The 26,286-nt window shown below is 42.6% G+C and overlaps 1 protein-coding gene across 9 annotated transcripts in view; it reads right to left on the minus strand.

Moving 5' to 3' along the window:
* The window catches only part of MAP4 (microtubule associated protein 4), a 276,281-nt gene that overhangs the window by 51,749 nt on the left and 198,246 nt on the right, over nucleotides 1-26,286 (minus strand). For all 9 annotated transcript variants that reach the window (XM_073329155.2, XM_073329157.2, XM_073329156.2 and 6 more), the window contains 2 exons: nucleotides 23,260-23,427; nucleotides 17,559-22,076 (listed from right to left, as the gene is read on the minus strand). In XM_073329155.2, coding sequence (XP_073185256.2) covers nucleotides 17,559-22,076; nucleotides 23,260-23,427 — 4,686 coding nt within the window. The remainder of the gene's footprint in view (nucleotides 1-17,558; nucleotides 22,077-23,259; nucleotides 23,428-26,286) is intronic.

Below are 26,286 nucleotides of genomic sequence, written 5' to 3' on the forward strand. Positions count from 1 at the left end.
TGAAGTAATTACTTTTTAAATCTACATCACAGGCACCCAAGAGCTTTGGATGGGGTAGAGTGTTTTAGAGTGAAGTCTAAATAAATTTGCACCACCATTAAAATCTAAATTTATAGGTAGAAAATTTCTTTAATGTGATCCAAGAATACATAAACAGGAGTAAGGCAAAGAAATTTAGCAAAGAAAAGATCAGTGCAAGAGTCTGACTGTGGAATCTTCTTTCCAACAGAAGTCAGCAGAAGCACCATTATTTGAATAATTCAAAATTAGACTAGACAAATCATTCACGAGTATTTGGAAGGGAAATGTAGGCAGCTGATGAGAGTTACAGAACCTTGAAACAAGGACCAGAAGTTTTAACTTAATTCACAGAGTGGCAGGAAACCAACAGAACAAGAGATTTAAGGATGAGGAAGCTTAAGGCTGTATCAGCAGACAGCAAAAAGTTGATTTTGGCAATGATGTTTTGAACAGATTGTGTGTATGGAGGGGAGCTGCAAGATGAGTATAAATAAGACCAAAGAAAAGGAATTTGCATCCTTGACACCAGAAATTATTAGGATATGAGCGAGCAATTTAGCTATTAGAACAGAGAGGAAAAGAGAGATTTCTGACTGATATCATATCTTAGCCAAAAAGCTGCTTCCTTGGGCAAGTTATTTCTTATGTCACAATTTCACCATTCAGTAATGAAGAAAACTCTTTGTAGATGCTGTGAAACCACTCTAGTAACATCCAAGTCATTCTTTCCTGTTTTCTTGCATTGCAGAAAGTCCTACTAAGACATGCAGATATGAAGCAATGAAAGGAGCATTTTACCATTTCCACTGCAATCTAGTCTACTTAGACTAGATCCAGTGTCTGAAACCACTGTCAACAGAGTGAAGTAAACATGACCTGACATTTTCACCATTGTCCACCATTTTTCTGGACAGAATGGTTAATTTCACTGTGCACTTTTTGTGAAAATATGAGCAGTACCAAAGACACTGCAGCGGTCTGCAAACTCAGACTGTATCAAGTCATGTTTTAAAGGCTGCCTCTGCAACGATAAGAACTATAAATTATTTTTCAAAATAAAGATTGCAGCCTAACGTTTTCAAACCCAGATGCCTACGAAGTTAGGCATCTAAATTAATATTTGCACACCCGTATAAAAGTGGGCTGATTTTCAGAGGTGCTGCACACTCCCATAGCCAATAACTTTGACTTCAATTGTGGATGTTCAGCCTTCTGAAAATCAGCTCACTTAAAATTAGGCATCTATATATGGGTTTAGATGCCTAAATTTACACATCTGTGTTTGGAAAATGTTGCCCCTTAAGTTTTGCAGAGGTTGTTGCCTTAGCTACACCATGATTTCCTAACTGCCATTGACAAATGGATTTTTTTTTTTATGTCCTGGATACGACCATCAGTAGCTGCTGAATTACCACAAAGAACCAGACTTGAATTTCATAACAGGCTCTTTAGAAGCTCACTGACACCAGACATTTCATAACCAGAAAGGTGCACACAGACAAGATTCTGATTGCTTGGCCACTGATATGTTCAGATTCATCCCTTGAGAATATGTTTGTGACATCACAACTGATTAGATCAGGGTGGGCAAACTCTCTGGCCCGAGGGCCACATTGGGGTTGCGAAACTGTATGGAGGGCTGGGTAGGGAAGTCTGTGCCTCCCCGAACAGCCTGGCCCCTGCCCCCTATCCGCCCCCTCCCACTTTCAACCCCGACTGCCCCCCTCAGAACCTCCGACCCATCCAACCCCCGCGCTCCTTGTTCCCTGACCACCCCCTCCTGGGACCCTTGTGCCAACCGCCCCCCGGGACGCCACCCCCTATCCAACCCCTCCTGCTCCCCGTCCCTTGACCCCCACCCCCAGAACCTTCGCCTCATCCAACCACCCCCGCTCCCTGTCCCCTGACTGCTCCCCGGAACATCCTGCCCCTTATCCAACCCCCCTGGCTCCCTGCCCCCTTACCATGCCGCTCAGAGCAGCAGAAGCTTGCAGCCACACTGCCCTGCAGGCATGGTGGGCCAGAGCGCTGGCTGCACGGTGCACTGAGGCTGCGGGGGAGGAGCCAGGGGCTAGCCTCCCCAGCTGGGAGCTCAAGGGCTGGTCAGGATGGTCCCGCAGGCCAGATGTTTGCCCAACTCTGGATCAGTTAACGTTTAAGTTGTCACAAAAATGTGGTTTCCCTAACTTTCATTTCAAAAGCACTATCCAGAGCAAATCAACTCAGCAGCACAGATCATATTTTCATGCAAATGGGCGATGTCTAGGTATCTAGTTCAAATCCAGCAAAGAAGAAATTGGGATCTACCTATGCTGCCATCTGATGTCTGTTTGGTGAACTCTGTGAAATAAGCTGATGGTCTCATTTTTAGACCCAGTGAACTGATATCAGCAATAAAAAAATCCCACCCACCCTCCATCACTACAATTGACATGACTTGATGTCCCTTTGCTGGCAAGCTCAGCTAAGAAGATACGGACTGAACAAATGATAATGAATGATTTATACCCTCTCCCCCGCTTCAGCTACATCAGGGTTAAGATACTTTGGCATAACAGACTTGGGAAATTTTCACTGCCACTGCACCCACTTTAAAGTCACTTTTTCAGAGCAAGTAAGCTGCAGAACTGTCAATCAAGCACCTTTCACCAGTGCTAAATCTACATGAAAAGATTTAAAATAAAGAAAAATCCTGAAGAAAACTACTAGAAGAAAAAGCAAAACACAGACTGTTTAATCAGCAGAACTGTCTGTAATTAGAATGGTTTTCAGAATTTTCTAGTCTAGGTAGGTTCAGTAGCTCACTAAAATGGATAACCGGGATGGAACGTAGAGCAGTTGAACACTGTGGATTCATCTAATTGGCCATTGGGTGTCACTAACACTCCACAAAAATAGAGATAAGAGATATTTAACCTGGTGGTTGAAATACCACCAAATCTTGTTCAGAGACCATAATTCAGTTATGACTGCTGGGGGGGCTTTCAGTGTGTTGACCTACATACAGTATTAGGTTGGGGTTTTAAAATCAGGTATCCTTTTTATTGGTCATGCTCCCTGTCTGTACTATTTCCTCTCTCACAGGACAGTTTGTTTATAATTCAGCTTTAAATTCAAAATCTCAATATCTGATCCCTCTCAATTGCTTTGATATTCCATTGAAGGATGAGTAAACAAGCTAACTACAAAGCAGCCGTTGGATTAGGAAATTCATGTACACTTCTTTAGCCTTTATTTCGGGCCTGTGTTTTTCTCCTCTGTGAGAAGTTCCTCATTCACAGAGAAGGGACAAAATAAAACAAAAAGGTAACACACCCACAGTCCAGGGGAATAAAAACAGCTACATAAATAATAACAGAGCAACTAACTGGCTTAAGAGGGACAGGGACTGACATGGACACAGACACACACAGATTAACTGCACTTGTCACAATTTTTAAATCCCAGCAGACTGACCTCATATATCATGCCACTGTCTAAACAAGAGACTAAAGAACAAAACAAGCTTCTATTGACAGTTAGCAATGGGAGAAGGCACTACCATGATCTGGGTTTTTATCATTTATAACCACTTTCAGAGAGGGAAATTCTATTTTGGATACAGTATAAAGCTACCAGGAAGAGACCAACAGTGTAAGACATTTTACCCTCTTATTCAAAGAAGAACACAGCTAGTCTCACTGCTCTCTCCAAGCAGAAACGTCAAAGGATGCCAAAAACTAAACTGAAAGCACAATCTTCTGACCTTTTGGCAAAAGCTGGAAGATTCTGACTTTGATAACATGCTCATTTCTAAACAGTAAGACAGATTTGCAAATTGAGAAAACAATTCCCAACAACTCTTGATACTTGAAAATTCCCTTTAATATTTTTGTTTACATTCATTAGTATTAACACCCCTAAGGACAGACTTAATGACTAAAATCTTTTCTTTGGAGCAAAAAACTAACCATCAATTCTTGATTCTATTATTGTGATTTAAAACACCGGCAAGCAACTTCTTGACCCACAGCATCCGCTATAGCACCAGCCATCCAATCTATACACTAAAGTTATTTCATTCTCTTCCTCGCTTAAATCAAAGCTTATCCTTTGTTATACCTATTAGAACCTAAGCTGTGTCAGTCTCTGGATTCTTCCTGAGCCACCCACCCTCCTGCAATCTGTCAAGTCAGTTCCTTCCTAGCTGCTGTCTGCACGCTCCCCAAGGAGGTAAAATTTAGCAACATACCATCACGTGGTAGAACTCCTAGCTGGGAAGATGGAGTGCTCTGCACATTGCTGACCTCAATTTCTTTTCTTTCCAGTGGAACAGTTTTGCTGGATTCCATCTCACTGCCTCTGCTTCTTGGAGAGTCAAGGCTAGCAGCTTCATCAATGACATTTCTCTTGTCCCTGTTTGCTGCTGCTGCCTCCTCCTCCCTCCCTTTGTCGTGGCTGCTGATTTCAGGGATTTGCTCCAGTTTGCTGTGATACAACCCGGGGCTGCCCAGCTCTTTCTTGACAGAGGTGCTGCTCCCGCCGTTCCACTCCTCTCTCTTCTTGGCAGCTGGCTCCTCCGTAAGAAGGGACTGATGCTCCTTCACAGTCAGGCTGGGCAACTCCGCATTGTTTTGTTCAGCACCCAGGCTGTAGACAGATGTTTGCTCTTCTGACACAGTCATTGACCTTTTCATTGGAGCGCCTGGCTTTCTGATAACGGGGCTTGAGCTCTGGGTCAGACTGCTAGTAGGAGAGAGAAGGCCAGTAGCAAGGTCTTCTCTAACCAGTGGCTCAGGGTATTTGTCTGCCAAATTAAGGGTCTGGGGCACAGACAAGTGGGAGCATTCTGACATTGCACGCCTCATTGCCTTCCTTTGGTGAGCAGCTCTGTTCAGGAAATTGTCTTCATCTGCACAGCTCAGCTTTTCCTCCATCTCAACCATAAATCTTTCTTCCTCCATTTCACTGATATTATTGAAGTAGCTACTTTTGGAGTCATCCTGTGCAAACTCTATAGTTGTAGTTGGAGGTTTTGGATTAGATGCAGTCAGGGAGGAAGAAAATCCACTCTGTAGATAGTTATCATTAACTACTCCTATTACACAATAGCTAGGGGCTCCATCTTTTTTCACAGTCGCCTCTTTAGACCCTGAATTGTCAGGCAGGATAGGGTTGAAATTTGGATTCCACACACTAATCTCCTGCTCCTTCATGTATTTGTCAGGATCACTCTCTGACACAGACAGGTTGGGCAGATTTTGTTCTTGCTGACACTTGGTTTCCATCGCACTCTTACCTGCTGCTTTCTCCTGATCGGTGATGGCTTCATTTTTTCCCAGCCCAGTGCAAGGTCTCTCGGCTCCTGCCTGCCCCAAATGGAAATCTGTAGTTTTGGGGTTTGCCAAGTTTCCTTCCGCAGAAGGAAATGCTTCAGAAATCAAAGACCAGCTTTCAAGGTGACCTGGAGCTGCCTGGTATTTTTTGCTCTGCACCTCAATTTCTCTTTTGTCTTTCTGAGCTATTTTCAGCTCTTTGTCCAGCTTTCCTTCAAAGAAGCAGAGCTTATCCTCGTCTGTGAAGCCAGCATTTTTAACAAGCCCATCTTTAATCTGTCCCCCTGAGTTTACATTTAGCCCAATTTCATTAAGCTTTCCCTCAGTCCTCTGCCATTCAAATTTAGTTTTGCTGAAGTCTTTCTGGGATTCCATGCAGTGGTAGGCTTCTGAAAAGCTATCTGTGTTCTTGGCTTTGCACAGCTGGCTGTATTCTGAGAGAGATGCAGGCTGCTTGTTTGAGAGAGACATCTCTGACTGCTTCTCTCCCTCTCGTAGCTGTAATACCACCTACAAGCAAGCCGAGCTTGCTGGCTGCCTGAGTCTGTGACGACATACCATTCCCCTGTATTCATGACAAAACTCATTCTTCCCCATCCCCCTCTTACCCAAAACACTCATTTACTGAAATCAACCACTAGTCCAAATAAATCACTTTAGTTCAACCCTAAAAAATGTCAGGTTTTGTCCCTTCCTAAAAACAAAATGGAAATTTAATTTGCAAATTTCTTTCTTTGGTCTCAGTAAACACTGATGTGGTTTTAACAATTCCAGCGAAATAGATTCTCCAGCGACAGATGTTGAGGGTAATTAAACACATATACTTTGTTACCCCTGCATCCATTTATAAGGAAGCTTACAATCAGTTTTTCTGCTCCAAACAACATTATATAAATAAGTATTCCTTGTTCATGAACAGTCAATCATGAACAGAGAAGAACCACTCCTAAAAATTGATAAAAATTATACTCAAGAGTATAGTTTCCCCTCTAAAAACCAATACTGTGCAGAGATTTGCCTCCCAGAGACAGAGGAGCTTTGCTGCCAGAGCAATGTATTTAATATATTCTTTCTGTATCAGAGATCACAAATACTGCCACAAATGGGGATTTCATTCACTCTAACTAGAAATAATGCAACTCACAAGAGTTTAGCCCTGGACAATGCTTAAGAGAGAGTATGGGACAGGTTCAGAGTGGTTTTGTGATTCTCATTACTACATCCTGGAATTTGGGCATTTTAAAAAATCATCAACTTATACAGTACTTTCATTGCACTAAATTCTTCCATTACAAATATTTTACTTTCAGCATTACATGCTCTGTGCTGATTTAAGACAAGTGCCCTGAAGTGAAATAAGTGAACAACATGACCTATCAAAATTTCTCATTCGAGCATCAGTGAGAAGACTTTTCTAACTCTAATTTCAGTATAGATAACATCTTGCTCTGACAAAATAATTTCCTCTGTCTTTCTTCAGACTACCAAGATCACTCAAGTCATGCACTTTGGAAAAGGTTGATGGAGGTGGGGAGATGTTATCCATTATTGTCCTTGAATTGTAATGGTTAAGCTATCCCCTTCACTACAAACTGAAAATAGGCTCCTGGTAACAGGAATTTCCAGCAGTGGGAGATAAAGTGCAAGGACGGCTTCACTTTTTGGTGTATGATTACATATAAGGGCAGCTGAGATGCCGTATGTAAAGGCCATTTAACCGCTGGGTGAGAAAGGGAGCTGGCTAAGAGAGGCTGGCCTGGTAACACACTGTCCCAAATTCCTCTACCTAACGGCCATGGAGCCCTGAGTTCCTTCTACATCAGTGTAGGACCAGACAGATACTCAAATTAGGGAAGGGTACTGCTAAGGTCACCAGCTTGTTTGAAGTAACACAGGCTCTCCGACTCCAATTTGGTCAGGCCAGTAAGTGAGGAACAGTGTTTCCAAGTGCTCAATTTTGAAGTGTAACTGTTAAGCATATTCGACCTGTTACTAGCCTGTGATCCTGCAGCGTTTTGTTCCTTAGAAATTCCCACATCCAGTGAATCTCTCCCAGTGAACCACATGGGAAGCAGGACAGGCAGCAGGCTCAGCCTGTAGAGAGATGTGGGACAGGCTCAGACTTCAGTGACTTCAGAATGCCCTAACAGCAGATAAACAGGCCTTAGAACATGTGCTACTTTAGGAAGCAAAGTCATCTAGACTTTTGTTGTTGTTAATTTTGGAATAAATAGCTTTTAAAGGCAGGTCAATTAAACAGACCACATCTTCTAAAGACATCTATGAAGGAAGGCCCAGTTTAAAACCAATTACATTTAATTACATGTAATGACGTTCCCAGTAGAATCTGAGAACTTCCTGAAAGCACTAAAGATTGCCTCTATCATTTACCATTGACACTTGGAGCGATGCATTCCCCTACCAGCACCAAGGGGTGCTGCCCTTGTCTTTAGAGGCCCAGTGCGAAGTAATCCTGCACTAGATAAACCCTCCTCTTTGAGTCAAGATTACAGAACTTTAGGAAGAATGATCATTGCACATACAGCCAGAAAAACTCCTGCCTAGGAGGAATTTTGCCCTTGGTGTGAGGAAACAGTAACAATGATTCCTGTTTCAGTTTAATTTTGATAAATTTATTTTTAGACTCAATGTAGAAATGCTTGAGCTGCAGTACGCCCCCTGAATTTAACCTGCTGCAGAGATAACACGCTCTGATCCACACATTCATCTACTTGTATTCGAATTCTGGGTTTGAGACGTTGCTATATTTAAAAACAATGAGTAATGTACTGTAAATTATACCCACAGTTTCTACACCCTCCATTTAACTAAAATACTTCCACCCACCAGCCCTACCATTCTCAAAAGACCTCATTTTTTAAAGTGATTTAAATATTCTTAGACATCTTGCTGTGTGAAATGTGACCTACAGATCAATATTTTTATTCCCTGTCTACTAATTGGTGCAAGGCTAGCACTTGGAAACATTTGCTGGTCCTAAAAGTATACATACTGGTCTCACCAACGTACCTGACAGGTCACAAAATCCCAAACCTTTAAGTCATTTAATCTCAGTTACTTTATGTTGCTTCCCCATCACTTCAATCAGTTCTAAACAGGATTTTAGCAGCAGATCTCAACTTACTAGAGTTCTATTAATGCTCTACACTGATGAAAGCAGGTTTTCGATGTTTTCTAATGTTCAAAGCACTGGTTTCTAGTTCTAGCAGTTCTTGAAAGAGTGGCAGCTATAATTATGTAGAAAATAAAGTAAGAAAAATGAAGCAAAGTGGCATGCTATGATTTTAGGGTTTAATATTTCACAACCGATCAGGGCAAGAGAGGAATGCTTTATGTCACCGGAAAGCAGAGACCAGTTCTCAGAATTCCAATGGGATACAAGATGCTTGTGTAGTCCTAGTGGTTTGCAAAGAAAGAGATGCGAGAATTGTCGCTACTTCAATTAGCACTACTTTTCTGGTACAGGTCCTGAACTGGCTAGTACAAGTCTGGGACATTGGAGCACTGTAATTGTTAAGCTCTGAGGTGCTGTTTTCCTCCCTCCCTCACACCTCTCCCTTCAGCATCTTGTGAACATCCACATCACGCTCTGCTGAAGATATACCACATCCTAAGAGAGATGCTTAAAAGAACCAAGCTTTGCAATATGGTTGTATTGGTCCAATCCAAGGGGTGAGCTATATGGACTTAAGGTAGCAGAAGCTAGTGTAGCAGCACACATAGAATGGCAGGTGACTGCTCAAGAATTAATGTTTTTTGTTCCTTTCCAAGCCAGGTGGATGCCATGCAAGATATTTGACAGTGCTAGAGAAATTCGATTCAAGCAGCTAAACAGAAAAATTGAGTTGCATAGTGTACTACCACACACAATTAGTAGCCCAATGACACAATTTTTGTTTTGATCTTTTCTTTTAAGTTTTAGTTTAATGTTTGCAAAACACTGTCTATATTTTTATCATCCTAATTTTTTTCCTGCATGCCAAAATATGTTAGCTGTCAATCAGGATCTAACTGTACAGAATAACTATTATTTTGAAAGGAAAAATAAAGTGAAGAGTCCAACTCCAACACCACACAATGCAGCTCTTACCAAAAGCTATGACTGCAGTTAACCTACAGCTAGCTGTCCCAGGACATTGTCAAGCTGACCCACTCTGCTTGTCATTCTTAGCCTCTTCGCAACTTCACCATATCTACATCTATCCTTGCTTCAACCTACATACCTTCTTGCTCACACACTTTTATTTATACTGTCCCCTACCCTTAGAACAGCCCCCCAGTTTCCATGCACCAACCACCCTCATTCTTCTCCAAATGCTTTTTTCATGAAAACTTCTTAACACTGGTCTCCTCATAGACTACACCTCTGGATCTCCTCATTTCTGGATCTCCTCAGGAGTCTAGTGGATAAAGCACAGGACTGGGAGTCCCGAGATCTGAGTTTTGTTCCCAGCTCCGCTACAGGCTTCTTATGTGGCTTTTACCTCCTAGATACTAAAAAAAGAGGTGCTGCACTTGGAGGAAAAGACATATCAGTCAGTGAAGGATAAGCAGGAAAGGATGGGGAGCTCTCCAGAGAACTATTCGTGATTGAGTGATTCCGTGCAAAAAGCAAAAGAGTAAATTTGAGGAAAGTTGCATCCTAAAGAGCAAGATGATGGCTAGGGACAGCAAAAGACTTCGTCTTCAGAGGGTATAAATTCAAGACTCCACGCCCCTCTACTGGTTCGTCAGTTGTCTTGAGGAAGACAGATTTCTTGGATGTCAGAATTCTGAGTTTCACAATCCTTATCACTCCCCACTGGCTTTTCTTTTAGGAAAGTGTCAGATAAAGGCAGTGAAACAGTAACGAGCCATAGCCAATCAGATCCCAGTGCTGCTTCCAGATGAATAGATGCCTCTATTATCTAAAGCCTCTCTCAACCTTTCAATGGTGAAACTGCAGCATATTTATTCAGAAGGAAGTTTGGGACCTACTTGTATTCAATCTACACTTTTCCTCCTGCCATAATTAAATCCTGAATCCTCTTAAAGGTACATTGCGCACGCAAAAGACTAAAATGACCTAGCCAATAAAGCTGAAAAGCCCCTTATATACTAAAATATATTTAAGTACAATATTAAAAACCCACCAAACACACCTATAGCCATCAGTATCTCTAGCTGCTTAAAATATTTTGATGCTTATGTTGTCTCACTGAATTTAACCATCACTTTCTAAGGGAAGAGACACCTTTCAATTCAAGAGATTGCAAGGAACTGCTGCCCATTTTAGTAGTTTTGAAGATACAAGTACAACACATGACTACGTAGGCTCTTACAATGCCAATACCAAAGCAGACCAGATCACTATATCAACACGTCATGATTTAAAATCCAATCTGCAAGCTTCCATCCCCAGCAGATGAATAAGCCTAGTGTTTCTATTTTTGCTTCAATCCTGAAGCTATTACTTATCCCATTTAATGCCTCTTTTTTTATCTAACACAATTGTTTCTGTGCAGTCCTTTGCACTAGTTTCCAAGGCAACGCAACCTTCCAGAATGATGAACTACTCCTTGCCAGCTTCTCCGAGAGACGTTCTCTCTCTCTTTGTCACTACCAATAACAGTCAATAATCTTACTGATCAGATTGATTGAGGATATACTTTGGCATTAAAAGCCAAGATCATAAAATTATAATTTGGATATTCACTTGAGTGTAGGTTGACACAGATGCACACACTTCCTGCTGATCAGCCAAACATTCACTGCAAATAAAACAAACCTATTAAAGCTTTGACACAAGGCCTGAAGCCTGAGACTGTACACTGAACTCACATGCCTCATTACTTCCCACACTTTACAGTCATTGACACAAAGTTTAGTTGTATTTAACAAAGGATTATTGTGATGGGGGTGTTGACCCCATATTTGCCCTGAAAGGGTTCATGTAGGCTAAGGGGGCCAATTAACTAGACATGCCATAGCGAGGGGAATCAGGTGGTTTAAATAATCCCCTGACTGAACAACAAGGGAGCTGAGGAGGGCTGCATTTATAGACAGGAAGTTGGCCGCAGGGAGGGAGCTGCAGGGAAGTACCCTACAATTACTTCCTGGGAAGAGGGAATTTTGAAGCTACCAAACCCAGAGAAGCGGGGGGAGCCAGAAGGTTAGGAAAGGCTCAGGAAAAAGGCAGTAAGGTCTAAAATGAAACAGACCTTGGCTGCTGATTAGAGGGTCCCTGAGCTGGAACCTGTGGTGGGCCCTGGTTCCCCCACCAGCCACTGGGGAAGTGACACTGGCTGGGCAGTGAATGAGAAGACTGCCTCAGCCCGTTTGTAAAAAGAGACTTTGATACCCTGAAAGGGGAGGACACACTGACTTGGACAGAGGGCAAAGCCATGAACACGGAATACCTTGCCTCACTGAGAGCCAGAAAGAGAAGGCAGTGCGTGTGGCGAGATGTGGAAAGGTGGAATCGGACATGAAATCAGCGACCAGGAGGCGGCACACTAGTGGTGAGCAGACCCTGTGACAATTATATACATTCATATGAACAAGATTATCTGCAGTTCTGCTATATAGGATAAAAAAATCGTAAGGAATAGAAACCTTTATGCTTCAGGATGTAAACTCATCACTAACTGCTTAAGACTATGAAGAAAATACTGTCCATTACAGGGCCTCTAATGTCTTCCTCAAACATCTAATATTGCCAACTTTGAGACCAGATACTGATCTGAATGGAACATTAGTCTGATACAGTATGGCAGATATTGTGTTACTAATAAAACCAAACATTTGATTAAAAGGCATTTGTGCACAGAATTGTGTGCTTGAGGTCATGATTTGGCAATAATTTCCATTAGACAGCCATGTGTAACTGTCTACGTACTCAGTTATAGCAGAGACTAAGTCACAGCAGAATTATAAACCATTGAAACTGTGTGAATGAGGAGGGTTATAATGGAAATGCTAACAGATTAACAGCATGAATGACACCAGTATAATTCAGAACAGCCAGGAAAAGACAACATTCAGAGAAAGGGCATCACTGTGGTTGTAGAACAGAAGAAAACATTGTAATTAATTAGAGATGGCTCTACTGGATGTTGAACATATTTTATTTACATATGAGGGATGTAAAGCTGTCAGATTAAAAATGTGAACTACGATATGTTACACACTGAAAAGGATTATGCCAATGATGGGTATTGGTGACTACTCTGGAGACAGCTGGCTGTTGTTAGCTAAAGGAAAGGGTGCTGGAAGAATGCCAGCAGAGGGCAACAAAGGAGAGTAGGATAAAAAGCTAAGTTGGAGACCACCGCTCAAAGTGGCCCTTCAAATCCCTGTCCGACAGGGTAATTTTCAGAACCTTTTAACAGCCAATACTCCCAACACTGGTATTCCATACGCTGCTCCTTTACATTTTGTCTAGAAGACACAGTCAAGGTTCAAGGACCACTATAATAGGCACTGTACATACAAAGATAGTTCTTGTCCTTAAGAGCTTACAAAATATAAATGTGAGGAAGACAACAGGTGGATAAAAACAAAAACATGGAGAGCTAGGTAAGCAAGACTATTCGTAGTATGCTGTTCCTTAAGATATAGGCTAGAGAGGGACTTTTTCCCAGGAAGCCTTTAGTGTTGACACAGATACCAGCTGAGTGGGGGGACGGGAATAGAAGGGGTGGGCATGGGGAATACTATTTGGAAGTCTGACTGGGATAGTTCAACACTGGGAGAATGAAACCCTAGTATCATTTACCCCATCTCCATTCCTCAGCATGAGGTCAGCTGCATTGTTACTGGTAGGGATGTCTATGTCCATACTGAGATTCCTACACTACTGCATTCTTTACACATCTAATCCTACTTATAACTCAAGCCAAAATGAAGCATAACGGCTGCTAAAAAAAACTTGCCTGATAAATGTTGACCCTACCACCATGGCAGAGGAATAGGATTTGCTGGTCCCTGAAATGAAATCAGGCCCAGTTGTCCTGTTCCAGTTCAGATATGCCCTAGTTTGGTGTAATAGGGAGGGCAGAGCTGCCCTGTGAGTTACAGATGAGAGACAGCCCAAAGGCAAGGGACAGTCAAAAACCCAGAGAGGTAGAGTCCATAATCCAGAGTCTCGAGAGAGCCCAGAAGAACACAACAAGGTTGAGAGCTTTAGGGAGAGGATCACCTTAATGGAGGGAATGGAGAGAGCTCCTTGGTTGAGCAACGGAGCCAGATGAGGCTGCTGAAAGTGGAAGGCAGTCGGGGAGGGGTGGTTATTTACAAAACTTCCCCAGACCAGAGGAGGCTGAAGGTTGAGAGCAGAAGGGGGAGATACTTGCTGGCTCTTTGAGTTGGAGAACTGAACCCAGAGGGCCAGAGAGGGCTGAAGTCTCGGGAATTATGGACAAGTGAGCCAGCTGGAACCATATCTGAGAAGGAAACACGACAGAAAAGCTAGAAGGGCAGGAGCGAAGCATGGTGAGACACACCAAACATGTACCCAAGAGATGAGGTGTAGTAAAATATGCTGGAGCCAAACCTAAGAGTCTAAAATGGGGTGCATGCCACTAGAGCTGTACCAGAGAGCCTGAACATGTTGAGAGATGTCAGAGCTGTACTGTACATGGTGTGTTGATAGACTGTTGGGACCTGAAGACTGAACGTACAGTTTGACTACGTTGGGAAATTCTGGACTATGGTTGTGGGACTTCTGTAATAAATTAACCTTGCAAAGAACTATTTATATTTGGAAAGCTTGTGTGGCGTTACTGCGGGCCCTAGAAGAGGGAAACTGAGGGGGTGGCCACATGCACAGCCACTATGAGGTCCTGAGGGAGGCAGTCACCCTACAACAGGCAGATTTTGGTTATAATCCTTACTGCCCAGTGGTGTTAAAAATGTGAAATAGGTTTCCAGAATACCTGTATGTTTCTAGTAATGGCTGTAACAGGGAACAGAAGGGACAAGGTTGAATATAGTAAACAATCATACAAGAGGCAGAAAGCTGCATGGGCAATCACAAATCTGCCATTTTCTGACTTTGAATGCTTCACTTTGCAATCTACACAACAGCATTTTAACAGGTTTTTTTTGTAGCTAATCCACATATAAAATGTAGGGAACCGTCCTATCAAATAAAGATATCTACAGCATTGTAATTGCCATGTCTTCCAAGAAGCGACAAAAGCTCTTTGGGGCAGAAATCAAATCATGTTCTACATTATATAAAACACTGGTGTATAGCAACACTAACATTACATAAATGCCTCCATATAAATTTAGAGAAGCCATCCTGTTGTACTGGAGCACACGCACACAGTAGTTACAGATCTCACAAGCAGCCCTCTAGTTTTGCTAAACAAATTTCAGTAGCTAATCTTTAGCAGAACATTCTCCAAAATACTCAGATGTGGTATTCAGATGAACAAATTTACATAAGTTTGAAGAGCAAGAGATGTAAATATGTAACAGATCTCATGGACGATTATAAATCCACAGCCACAATACACAGTGATATTGTAATCTGCGTTCTGGTGACAAGTATGGAGACATTTACCGGTAAGTTTCACGCTCATGATTTATGTAGACCCCAGAAACACCTTAAAATTGTTTGTTTGTTTTTTAAAATAAAAATTACAGTTTTATAAAGCTATTCTATTTATAGATATTATAGCAATATTTAAGCAATTTTATAACATCTTTCATCCAAGGATTTCAAAGCACTTTACACAGTTAAGTATTATTCCTACAGAAACTAGGGTAAACTGGAGTACAGAAGGTAAGTAATTTGCCCCTGGCAAAGCAAATCAGTGAGAGAGTTTGGAATAGAATAAAGGTCTTCTCCTGGCTCCCACTAACTCCTGCTCTAACCAGTAAACAAGACTACGCTTCATACACTACTTAAACCTCATAAAATCTTTGTCATGCTGATCAATGTTTTTAACCTGTATTTATCTGACACAAGTTTACTGTTCACTTGATAAAGTACGAGCCATCCTAAATAAATTTTACACAAACTTTTTTTGCATTTAGGAATTAAGCTAGGATATTCATAGTCCTTGGGAATTCACTAAATGGTTGCTTCATTACTAGTTAGAAGGTGTAGGGATGGAAAGAAAATAAGACACAAATATATGGACAAGAGCCAGTCAAAGGTGTCTTTTTGTCCCCACAGTGTTCTGTGCTTTATTGAAAGTAACATTTTGTCACTCAGCCCAAATGTTGTGCAGTCAACAATAGTTTGCCTAAGAACCATGCCGGAGGCCAGAGCCATCCCTTCAAGCCCTCATCATCAATCCTGCACCTGACAGAACGTGCATTCAAATTGGGGTCGGAAATGTGTCAACCAACATCTCCAAAATAAACTCAATCATTCACAGCTTCTCTAAAAAACAACTGTCAATCTACAAAGTGTTACTTAGCGTAGTCAAGGATTGAGGCAATTATGCTTAATTAGAAAGCTTCTATGTGGCCTTATATAGTACTAACTTGCAAATGCAAGCCGCATATCAATCTACTTACATGTAGCCATTCTGCACTGCAGTTGGGAGTCCTTTGATGTATTGTGCAGTTTTCAGTAAAATTTACCTGTGCAACAGTCAGGAAGTGCTTTTCTTTTTTTGCAGGAATCTCCCAGCTTTACAACTATCCCTTTAAAGGTAACAGTTTACAAAGAGAAACAAAAAGGCTTCTAGCAGATTATAAAGGTTTTTTTATTTTTAAAGACACTGCCTTTTGCGTTCGCTCCACTTTGTACCATCATGCAGCATACTTCTATGGGCACAAGTTCATGCAGAGCAACCACTTCCAAAATAGAACTACTCTGGGTTATGCAACACTCATTAAAATTACAAAACCTCTCAAAAACCTGACCAGAATGTTAAGGCTGACTTGGGCTCCATGTTTATTAAATTTAGCGGCTGTATCATTCATGCTGACAATGTGGAAATCTGCTAAAAGAGAAACAGGGAAGTTTCATGCCTTAACGACAGTACAAAAACAACAGCTTGTAGATAGGGATGAGGTACCCTTGCCAGGCCACTTCATTACATCAAAATTCATTGATAAGATGAAAGAGCACACTTTTAAAGGAGGTTTGTAGCATCGTAAGTCCCAGGTTGGTTGTTTTTAAATCATATATACACACTCGTCAAAACACAGCCAAGACACAGGCTCCATTTCACAGGCAGACAGCTTGGGTCAAAAGAGATCCAAATTCTCTGTGAATCCTGGCCAGGACTGGTACTTGAAAAAGTTTTACTGGTCCCACCAAAATGTTTCTAGCCCTAACAGGTAACAGGTAGCCCTAACAGGTAGAGGGGGATCAAATCTTAAAATTACATCAATCCAATTACTTGCTATTTCTCAAGCTGCTAGAGTCAGAGATTAATGTTTCCTAAAGCTAATCAGTTGGGATGAAGCACAGATTTTTATACCTTTGATGGTTTTGAGATAGTTGAAATGGTCAGAATTCAAGTGCAGGAGAAAAAAGCAATAGATGTAATTAGACTAATGTGATTTTAAAGTCAGATCACACAACCTGCCAGGGATAGGAAGGAACATTTCATACTACAGAAATCTGCAATTCCCTGCTCTCCAGTTGTATAGGCCATTAATTTCTAATCAATTTCAAAAAGAAAAAGGAGGACTTGTGGCACCTTAGAGACTAACAAATTTATTTGAGCATAAGCATAAGCTTTCGTGAGCTACAGTCTCTAAGGTGCCACAAGTCCTCCTTTTCTTTTTGCGAATACAGACTAACACAGCTGCTACTCTGAAACCTAATAAATTTCAGTTAGTTTCCTTGATCAAGCACTACTTCTCTGTCACTGGTCCAAGACTGACTATAGGAAGTCCTGCATCTCTGACAAATAGCACACTCAGTTTCTGGTGCTGAGATATTAATTTCACCATAATGCTCAAAGTACAGTTTAGTTTAATTTGTAAATGGACTTTAAATGCAACCCAAAGAAACAGCTTTAGAATTCAAACCAAACGTTCAATCCTTCTAAAACTTGGGAATTAGCACCGTGAGACAGGCAAGCAGAATTAAGAGCCTTTTAAGATCAGCCAAAACAGTCATGCCACATTTGTTTGTGACACACAGAATTAACAGTTATGTATTCATGCCAACGCACTGACAAGTAGCAAGGTCTCACACGCAAGCTGTCTGCGTTACTGCTGCTAGCTCAAATCACAAGCACACACCTTTTTCTTGCCTTTGCCGACTCATACCATTGGCTTTCAGCTGCCTTGGTTTCTCTCGATCTTGGACAGCAAGCCTTGGTGGTGGAGTAGGAAGCCCTCTTGACTTTGTGGGTCTCATGTAGCCTTTTATCTGTTCCGTAGCTTTGACTCTCTCCTCTTTCTTTGTCTCTTTCAACACTTTTTGTCCAGAACCATGTATCTTTTTCTGAGGTAAGTCTGCACATTTATCCTCTTCAGACTTCAAAGCTTGGAAGTCCTTCAAGCCAGCCTCTATCTTGTCAGCATCACCACCTTCTGAGTGTTCAGAATGGCCTTTAATTTTATCAATCGGACTGATTTCCTCTGTTTGGGCATCTCTCAGAATCACACCAGCAGCCTCAGCTGCATCTGTCTTTTTTTCTAAACTAACTGGGCACTCAGGGAAGCTTTGTTCACTCTTCTTTCTTTCACCCAGCTCAGTCTCTTTAGTCTTGTTCACCACCACTGCTGCAGCCAGAACCTGCAGAACAACTGCTTCTGCTTTATTCTCCCATTGCACTGTAAGTTCCGGAGAGATGCATCCAACATCCTTCTCACCAGCACAGCTACTTCCTTCCATTTTGTCCATTACTTTGGCATCTGTGGGAATTGTTCCCTTTATGGCATCTGTCTCCTTCACCAGATGCTCCAAGGAAGCACACTCAGTGCTTTGCTTTTCATCAGTGAAACTTATTTCTTTGTCATCAATCTCTGCTAAAATGGAAGTGTGCACTTCATCCCCTCCTGCCTTGGCATCCTGTTTAACTGGAGAATCCAAGGAAGGCCATTTACCTTTCTTCTTCTTCTCCCCAGCGCTAGTCACTTTGATTTTATCACCCTCCTTCACTGAAGTGAAAGCCGGTACACCAGCCTCTTCACCTTCCAGGTTGACTGGATGCTCAGAATGGCTGTGCTTATTTTTCTCCCTTTTGTCACCCATGCTGGACTCTTTGTTGGTGCCCTCCAAAACCACTCCAGGAGGCAGTGGCACCTTACTTCCATCATCCTTTATGGGGTACTCTGGAAAGATACTGGCAAGCCCTTGATTTTTGTCTATAGAATAAGCTTTGCCAACTCTGTCAACACCAGCTGCTCTAGACTGAGTGTAGGGTGTGAACAAGTCCACCTTATTATCCCAAAGCATTTGATGCTCAGAGGAGAAATTTTTAATATTTTGATTTTCATCTACAAGACCCATTTCTTCCATTTGGTACTCCAGATCGGTTACTATGGGAGGCTGTATTTTGCTTTTGTCGGTCTTAGTCTCCAGAAGAACTGGCTGTTCAGAGGCATTTTTAGCCTTTTTGTTTTTTCCATCATTACCCCTCTTTTTACACTTATTAGGCACCAGTGCTGAACCGGGCTCTATCGTCGTTCGATGTTCTAAAATAGTAAATCCAGCCTCTCTGTTTTTATCAGAAGAAGTTACAGCTTCAGTTTTGTCGACTATCTCATCAGCACCACCAGGAAGTGTGGCTGTATCTACTTTAGTCTCCAAAAGAAATGGCTTCTCCAAACCAACATCAGCCTTTGTGCTGTTCTCATTATTCTCTTTTGGTTTTCCTGTCACCAATGGTGTAATGGGTGTTTGTATTTTAGCTGTATCTGTTATATCCTCTAACAGATGCTCTGAAGTAGTAAATTGAGTCTCCTTGCCTTTATCAGTGGAGTGAATTTCTTTAATTTTATCAGCCTCCTCGACTACTGCAGGAAGTTTAACGGAGTCTGTCTTTGCCTCCAAGACAGCAAGGTGCTCAGCACTATTTTCAATCTTTTTGCTTTTCCCATCACTACACCTCTTCTTAGGTTTGTCCGCCACCAGTTCTGTAATGGGAATGTGTGCCTTAGCTGTATCTGTTATATCCTCCAAGAGGTGATCTAAAGTAGTAAAATCAGTCTCCTTGCCTTTATCAGAGGAATGAGTTTCTTTAGTTTTGAAGAGTGTTTTGGACTTTGCTGTGTCCATTTCATAATCTGACGGAACAAGTTGCTCAAAGAAACTTTTTTCATTACTTTCCTTTATTTTAGGTTTTTCTGTTATCAGTTTCATAGTGGGAACTTGTACCGTGGTTGTATCTGTCAAATTCTCCAGTTGAAGCCCTGCTGTAGTAAAAATAGGCTCCTTGCCTATATCACCAAAACCCATTTCTTTAATTTTTTCAGCCTTTTCCACTACAGTAGGAAGCTTGCGTGTGTCTGTCTTAGTTTCCAGAAGAAAAGGCTGCTCAAAAGAACCTTTTTCAGCTTTTTTGCCTTTCCTGTCACTGTCCTCCTTTTCAGGTTTGTCAGTCATCAGTGCTCTACTGGAATCTGTAGTAAATTCAGTCTCTGTGCTTTTATCCATCAAACTATCTTCTTTTGTTTTGCTGATTGTCTCAGCACTAGCAGAAAGTTTGGCCGCATCTGTTTTAGTCTCCAAAAGAAGTGGCTGTTCTGAAATACTGAATTCAGCCTTTTCACTTTTCCCAGTCATACCATTTTTAGGTTCTTCTGTTACCAGTGTTGTAGTGGGACCTTGTACCTTCACTGTAGCTGTTGCACCCTCCAACAGATGTTCTGCAATAGTAAAATCAGTCTCTTTACCTTTATCAGTGAAAAATATTTTTTTAGTTTGGTCATCCTTCTCCATTACAGCAGGAAGACTGCTTGTGTCTTCCTTAACCTCCAGAAAAAATGGCTGCTGGAAATAACTTTTTTCAGCCTTTTTGTTTTTTCCATCACTAGTCCTTTTCTTAGGCTTGTCTGCCACCTTTGCAGGACTGGGACCTGTCATATTCTCCAATGAATGCTCTGCAATAGCAAAGCCCGTCTCTTTGTCTTTATCAGTAAAGATTATTTCTTTAGTTTTGTCAGCTGTCTCAGCTACAGCAGGAAGTTTGTTCAGGTCTCTCTCAGCCTCCAGAAGAACTGGCTGCTCAGAGAAATTTTTAACCTTTTTGTTCTTCCCATCACTATCCCTCTTTTTAGGTTTGTCCGTAACCAGTGCCATGTTGGGATCTGTCTCAGTTGGATGATCCAATGCAGTGAATCCAGTCTGTTTGCTTTTATCAGTAAAATCTATGTTAGCTATGTCGACTGTCTCAGCAGGAGCAGGAAGTTTGGCTGTATCTGTCTTAGTTTCCAAAAGAAATGGCTGCTCTGAAAAACTGAAGTCAGCCTTTTTGTTTTTCCCAGCAATGCCCTCTTTAGGTTTGTCTGAGACCAATGGTATAAGGGGTACTTTAGTAATATCTGTTGCAGTTTCCAATGGAGGCTCTGAAGTAACAGAGCCAGTCTCTTGGCTTTTATCAAAGGAATCTGTTTCTTTAGTTTTGTCGACTCTCTTTGCTACAGCAGGAAGATTGGTTGCATCTGTCTTAATCTCTAAAACAGCAGGCTGCTTGAAGATACCATTTTCAGTCTTTCTGCTTTTTTTATCACTACCTCTTTTCTTTGGTTTCTCTCCCACCAGTGCCCCAAAGGGAGTTTGAACTTCACTTGGAACGGTCTCATCTGCTGCTACACGTTTGGGAGATACGCACTTAATCTCTTTATTTTCATCAATAAGGCTAATTTCTACAGGTTTGGCCTCCAAAGGAGTGTCCACTTTGTTTAGGTTGATGCCTTTTGAAAGAGATGCTTTAAGGTCTGAATGCTCTGAATGTTTACACTCAATCTTTTTGTTTTTTTCAACAAAACTTATTTCCATAGGTTTGGTTTGTGTCAGTGCTGATGCAGGATCCCCCATCTTAGTGTGTTCTGCCTTGCATTCTAGCTTCTCCAAGGGTACCTGTTTGTTTTTGCTTTTAGACTGCAACAAACTGTCATCTTTCATTTCTTCTGGTTTCATGACTTCTCCAGCTTTTGCATCCAACAAAAATTTAAATGGTCCTTCAGTTTTCAGGCTCTGCTGGCCTGCTGCGGGACTTGAGATAATATTTTGATCGTCTAAGAGGTGGCTTTCAGTTCCTACCTTAGCATCCCTTGGTATATCTGAAGTTCCCTTCCTCTTGCCCTCTCTTGAGGAAGTAGAGTGCTCTTTGACACCTTCAGCAGGCAAGACAAAGGGAATGTCTGGCTTTTGCAGTTCAGCAGCAAAGAGGGAAACTTTGGGAGCTTTAGAAACTCCTACATTTTCATCCCCCAACTCCATTGTTCTTGGATGGTGGTTTCTCTTTTGTTTCGGTTTCTTCTTCTTCTTCTTCACAATCACTGGAGAACCTTCTGAATCCCAGGTCTCTCTAGGTACATCTCTCTGGCTCTCCACAAACTCAGACGGTATGCTGAGTAGCTGCCCGGCTGCCTTTTTATGTGGTGCCCTAGTCCGTGAGAATGTTCCAGAGACCCATCCAAGTTCTGGCATAGAAAAGGGGTCTGCTTTTGGGTCACTACTCTTCTGTTGTGGGAGATCTACTAGAAGTTCCTCTGGGACATCTGCACCAGGCACTGCTGCAGGTTTTGCTCTGCCAAACCTGCGGTCACTTGATTTGTTAGCTTGCCTTACTTGTGCAGTAGGTACACCTGGAATACAGTAAGTTTGCTCAAGTATCAGAGCAACTATTTGCTAAAAAGTCTGATGTTAGCCAATTTTTTATTTTACTGACCGCCTCAGTCACATATGCAGAACTTTTAAACACACTGATACCATACTAACCCCAAACCCAGTTTTAGTGGTGCTGTTTAAGAAAGCTAACTTTAAAATAGGTTTTATGTTTAATTTCTGTGTTACTGGTAAGTAAGTAAAATAGATCAATGACAGAGATTAACAGTCATTTTTTGTACAGTGGGTGATCTTTACTCCCATAAAACAACTGCTCTTGTAGTGAGAAATTACCAATATTTAGAAAAGGCATTAGGGATCCATTTTTCCTGTTATCTTAGCAAGACAAGACAGCAGCTACACCAGTTACAACCCTCTAGTTTAGAAACTTTCCTTAATAGGAAATAGAAGCATAGCAGAAAGGTAAGGCTCAAGAAGAAAGCGTGTGGATGTAATGGGAAGAAAAAGCTAGAAGTAAGTTTCCCACAGCACCCGTAAAGCAGTGGAAGGCAAAACTTCATCAAAAGAAAAATAATTTTCTGTACTCAGATGTAGATAGCACTACTTTCCTCAGTTATAAGCCATTAACTTTAGAGAGTGTCAGTCATTTCTTACATAGCCCTGGTCCCACAAATCAGCCTCCAGTCAGAAACAAACAATCTAGGCTCAATGGAGAGGTGAGTTAGTGGAGCAGGGACAAAACTATGTTTTCCTCCTTCAGCTACACACCTTAATTTGGAAAAGGAATTTGCCTTGATTATTTTACTAGAATCAAGGAACACTGGGTTTGTCTTAACACCAAAATAAGAGCCATGTTGGAAATGGCATTAGAAGAGAGGGAAGGTGAGTGTTTAAATGCTTTAGCAGTGAAGACATAAGCCATCTCCCAATGAAAATAGCAGCAGCATCCAAATTTGGACTTGTAGTCCTGAAACCAAGGAGATTAAATCATTTATAGAGGGGACAGGGCAGAGACTGGAGGCAAAGTGCAAGCAGAATCATTGTGATGAATTCACAAGACAGCACAGTGCTGGCTGTAGAAAATCGTGTGCTTGCCCATGTGGCTGAAGGGTAAGACAAATGCAGCTAGTAGGAGAAGGAAGAATGGTATTCAGAGAGAAAACATACTTTAATTCTAAATTCCAACTACTGTCAAATCTCTACCTGTCGGTTCCAATGGAGATTTCTCTTGTGGAGGTTCTATATGGTGGGCATGACTAAGCTCAGCCTCTTCCTTCAGCTTCTCTACTATGGCCAGGTCAGCAGCCGGAGCTGTTTTTTCCGGAAGGGTTTCTTTAGTTTCTATTAATGTAAATGGTTCTTTTGCTTCCACTGGAATTGAAACACAAAAAACACAATAAGATGGGATGTTTCACATCTGATGAATGAGCGTAACCAATATTTTACACACAGGCATATAGAAAAGGGTACATTCTGGTTTAGAATACAGATGCAATTTACAAGATTCTGTAACCTGTCTACCTATATTCCTCCGTCAAATTCCCTTTGACAAATACCCTACCAAATGGTTGCGGTGTCAAAGGTGAAATATACAAGATTGTCTTTGCTATCTGAAGACAGGTCAAGCCTCTTTTCTTGAAAGAAAAAATGGTTACCCACCTTTTTCGGAACAGTTCTTCGAGATGTGTTGCTCATGTCCATTCCATTCTAGGTGTGCGCGCGCCCATGTGCGCGGACGGAGATTTTTGCCTTAGCGGTATCCATAGAGCCAGCTGTGCTGCCCCCATGAGTGCAGCGCTCACGTGTTGGTATATCAGGCGCCGCCGGCCCTATGCCCTCTCAGTTCCTTCCCGCTGACAACTCCAGCAGAGGGGCAGGAGGACAGGTAATGGAATGGACACGAGCAACACGTCTTGAAGATCAAGAGTTACGAAAACAGTGGTACTTGTGGCACCTTAGAGACTAACATTTATTTGAGCATAAGCTTTTGTGAGCTACAGCTATTTTCTTCAAATACTTGCTCATGTCAATTCCATTCTAGGTGACTCACAAGCAATATCAATGAAGATGGGCTCAGAGTTCACGGTCTTGCAACACTACTCTGCCAAAGTCAGCATCGTCTCAAGCTTGCTGGGTAAGTGCATAAGGAGACACAAACATAGAATCATAGAATCATAGAATATCAGGGTTGGAAGGGACCCCAGAAGGTCATCTAGTCCAACCCCCTGCTCAAAGCAGGACCAATTCCCAGTTAAATCATCCCAGCCAGGACTTTGTCAAGCCTGACCTTAAAAACCTCTAAGGAAGGAGATTCCACCACCTCCCTAGGTAACGCATTCCAGTGTTTCACCACCCTCCTAGTGAAAAAGTTTTTCTTAATATCCAACCTAAACCTCCCTCGCTGCAACTTGAGACCATTACTCCTTGTTCTGTCATCAGTGACCACTGAGAACAGTCTAGAGCCAACCTCTTTGGAACCCCCTTTCAGGTAGTTGAAAGCAGCTATCAAATCCCCCCTCATTCTTCTCTTCTGCAGACTAAACAATCCCAGTTCCCTCAGCCTCTCCTTATAAGTCATGTGTTCCAGACCCCTAATCATTTTTGTTGCCCTCTGCTGGATGTTTTCCAATTTTTCCACATCCTTCTTGTAGTGTGGGGCCCAAAACTGGATACAGTACTCCAGGTGAGGCCTCACCAATGTCGAATAGAGGGGAACGATCACGTCCCTCTATCTGCTGGCAATGCCCCTACTTATACAGCCCAAAATGCCATTGGCCTTCTTGGCAACAAGGGCACACTGTTGACTCATATCCAGCTTCTCGTCCACTGTCACCCCTAGGTCCTTTTCTGCAGAACTGCTGCCTAGCCATTCAGTCCCTAGTCTGTAGCGATGCATGGGATTCTTCCGTGCTAAGTGCAGGACTCTGCACTTGTCCTTGTTGAACCTCACCAGATTTCTTTTGGCCCAATCCTCTAATTTGTCTAGGGCCCTCTGTATCCTATCCCTACCCTCCAGTGTATCTACCTCTCCTCCCAGTTTAGTGTCATCTGCAAACTTGCTGAGGGTGCAATCCACACCATCCTCCAGATCATTTATGAAGATATTGAACAAAACCGGCCCCAGGACCGACCCTTGGGGCACTCCACTTGATACCGGCTGCCAACTAGACATGGAGCCACTGATCACTACCGGTTGAGCCTGACAATCTAGCCAACTTTCTATCCACCTTGTAGTCCATTCATCCAGCCCATACTTCTTTAACTTGCTGGCAAGAATACTGTGGGAGACTGTATCGTCCAGAGATGAAGCCTCATCCAGAGATGAAGACGACGACTGTAGATCTGCGCCAAGAGGATGACCGAGATCTGCGCCAAGAGGATGACTGGCAGGAGGGCAAACGGTGCCAGTAGTATGGAAACTAGAGCCTCCCCCCTTAGGCAATTCGCTTTGAGATGGCGGGGACTGCGATTGAAGTGCCTGTGACCAAGGGCAAGCCCCAGAGGATCTGGGCTGCAACTCTGGAGATCTGTGGCGCGAAGGAGAGCACTGCCTTGTCTTGGGGCATCGGCAGCACTCCACTGCCCCGAGACCTCTTAGCTGCTGGCTTGATCTCGTAGGGAGCCTTTGATGTTTCCTGCAGCATTGGCAGTGCCGGCAGCATGGGCGGAGACCTCTGCTCTCTCGTCATCGGGGGAGCTTGGGAAGGTGTCAAAGCCATCAGGAGTTTGGGTCCCCTACTGCTCCCGGGAGCCAGTGGTAGATCCTTTAAGGGGCTAAGGGCCCTGACCAGGGAGGCACGTACACATAGCTTCGGAGTGGCTGGACGGCCTGAACTGGGTCCTTTGCCCAATGTCCCATGGCCCTTCTTGCCTGGTGCCAGGGAGCCATGCTCGTTTTCTTTTTGGGCACCAGTGATGGAGAGCAGTGCCGGGCAGAGCCAGGGGTGCACTGCGCACGGAGACCAAGGTATTAGGTGAGTCTTGGAGGGACGGCTCAGAAGCTGGACGAAGGGCCGGAAATGAGAAGAGCCCGGAAATAAATATCCTGCTCTTTCTGAGTCCTGGGTCAAAAATTTGTACAAATATGACACTTGTCCTTCATATGTGATTCATTAGGCATTTGAGGCAGCTGGTGTGTGGGTCACTTACAGGCATAGGCCTGTTCCAGTCCACTCAGGGCTTAAACCCCGGAGATCAGGCCATGCCCCGCCTGGGGCAAAGTCCCCGCTG

Source organism: Lepidochelys kempii, chromosome 2 (genome assembly GCF_965140285.1).
Source record: "Lepidochelys kempii isolate rLepKem1 chromosome 2, rLepKem1.hap1, whole genome shotgun sequence".
Classification (NCBI taxonomy): Eukaryota; Metazoa; Chordata; order Testudines; family Cheloniidae; genus Lepidochelys; species Lepidochelys kempii.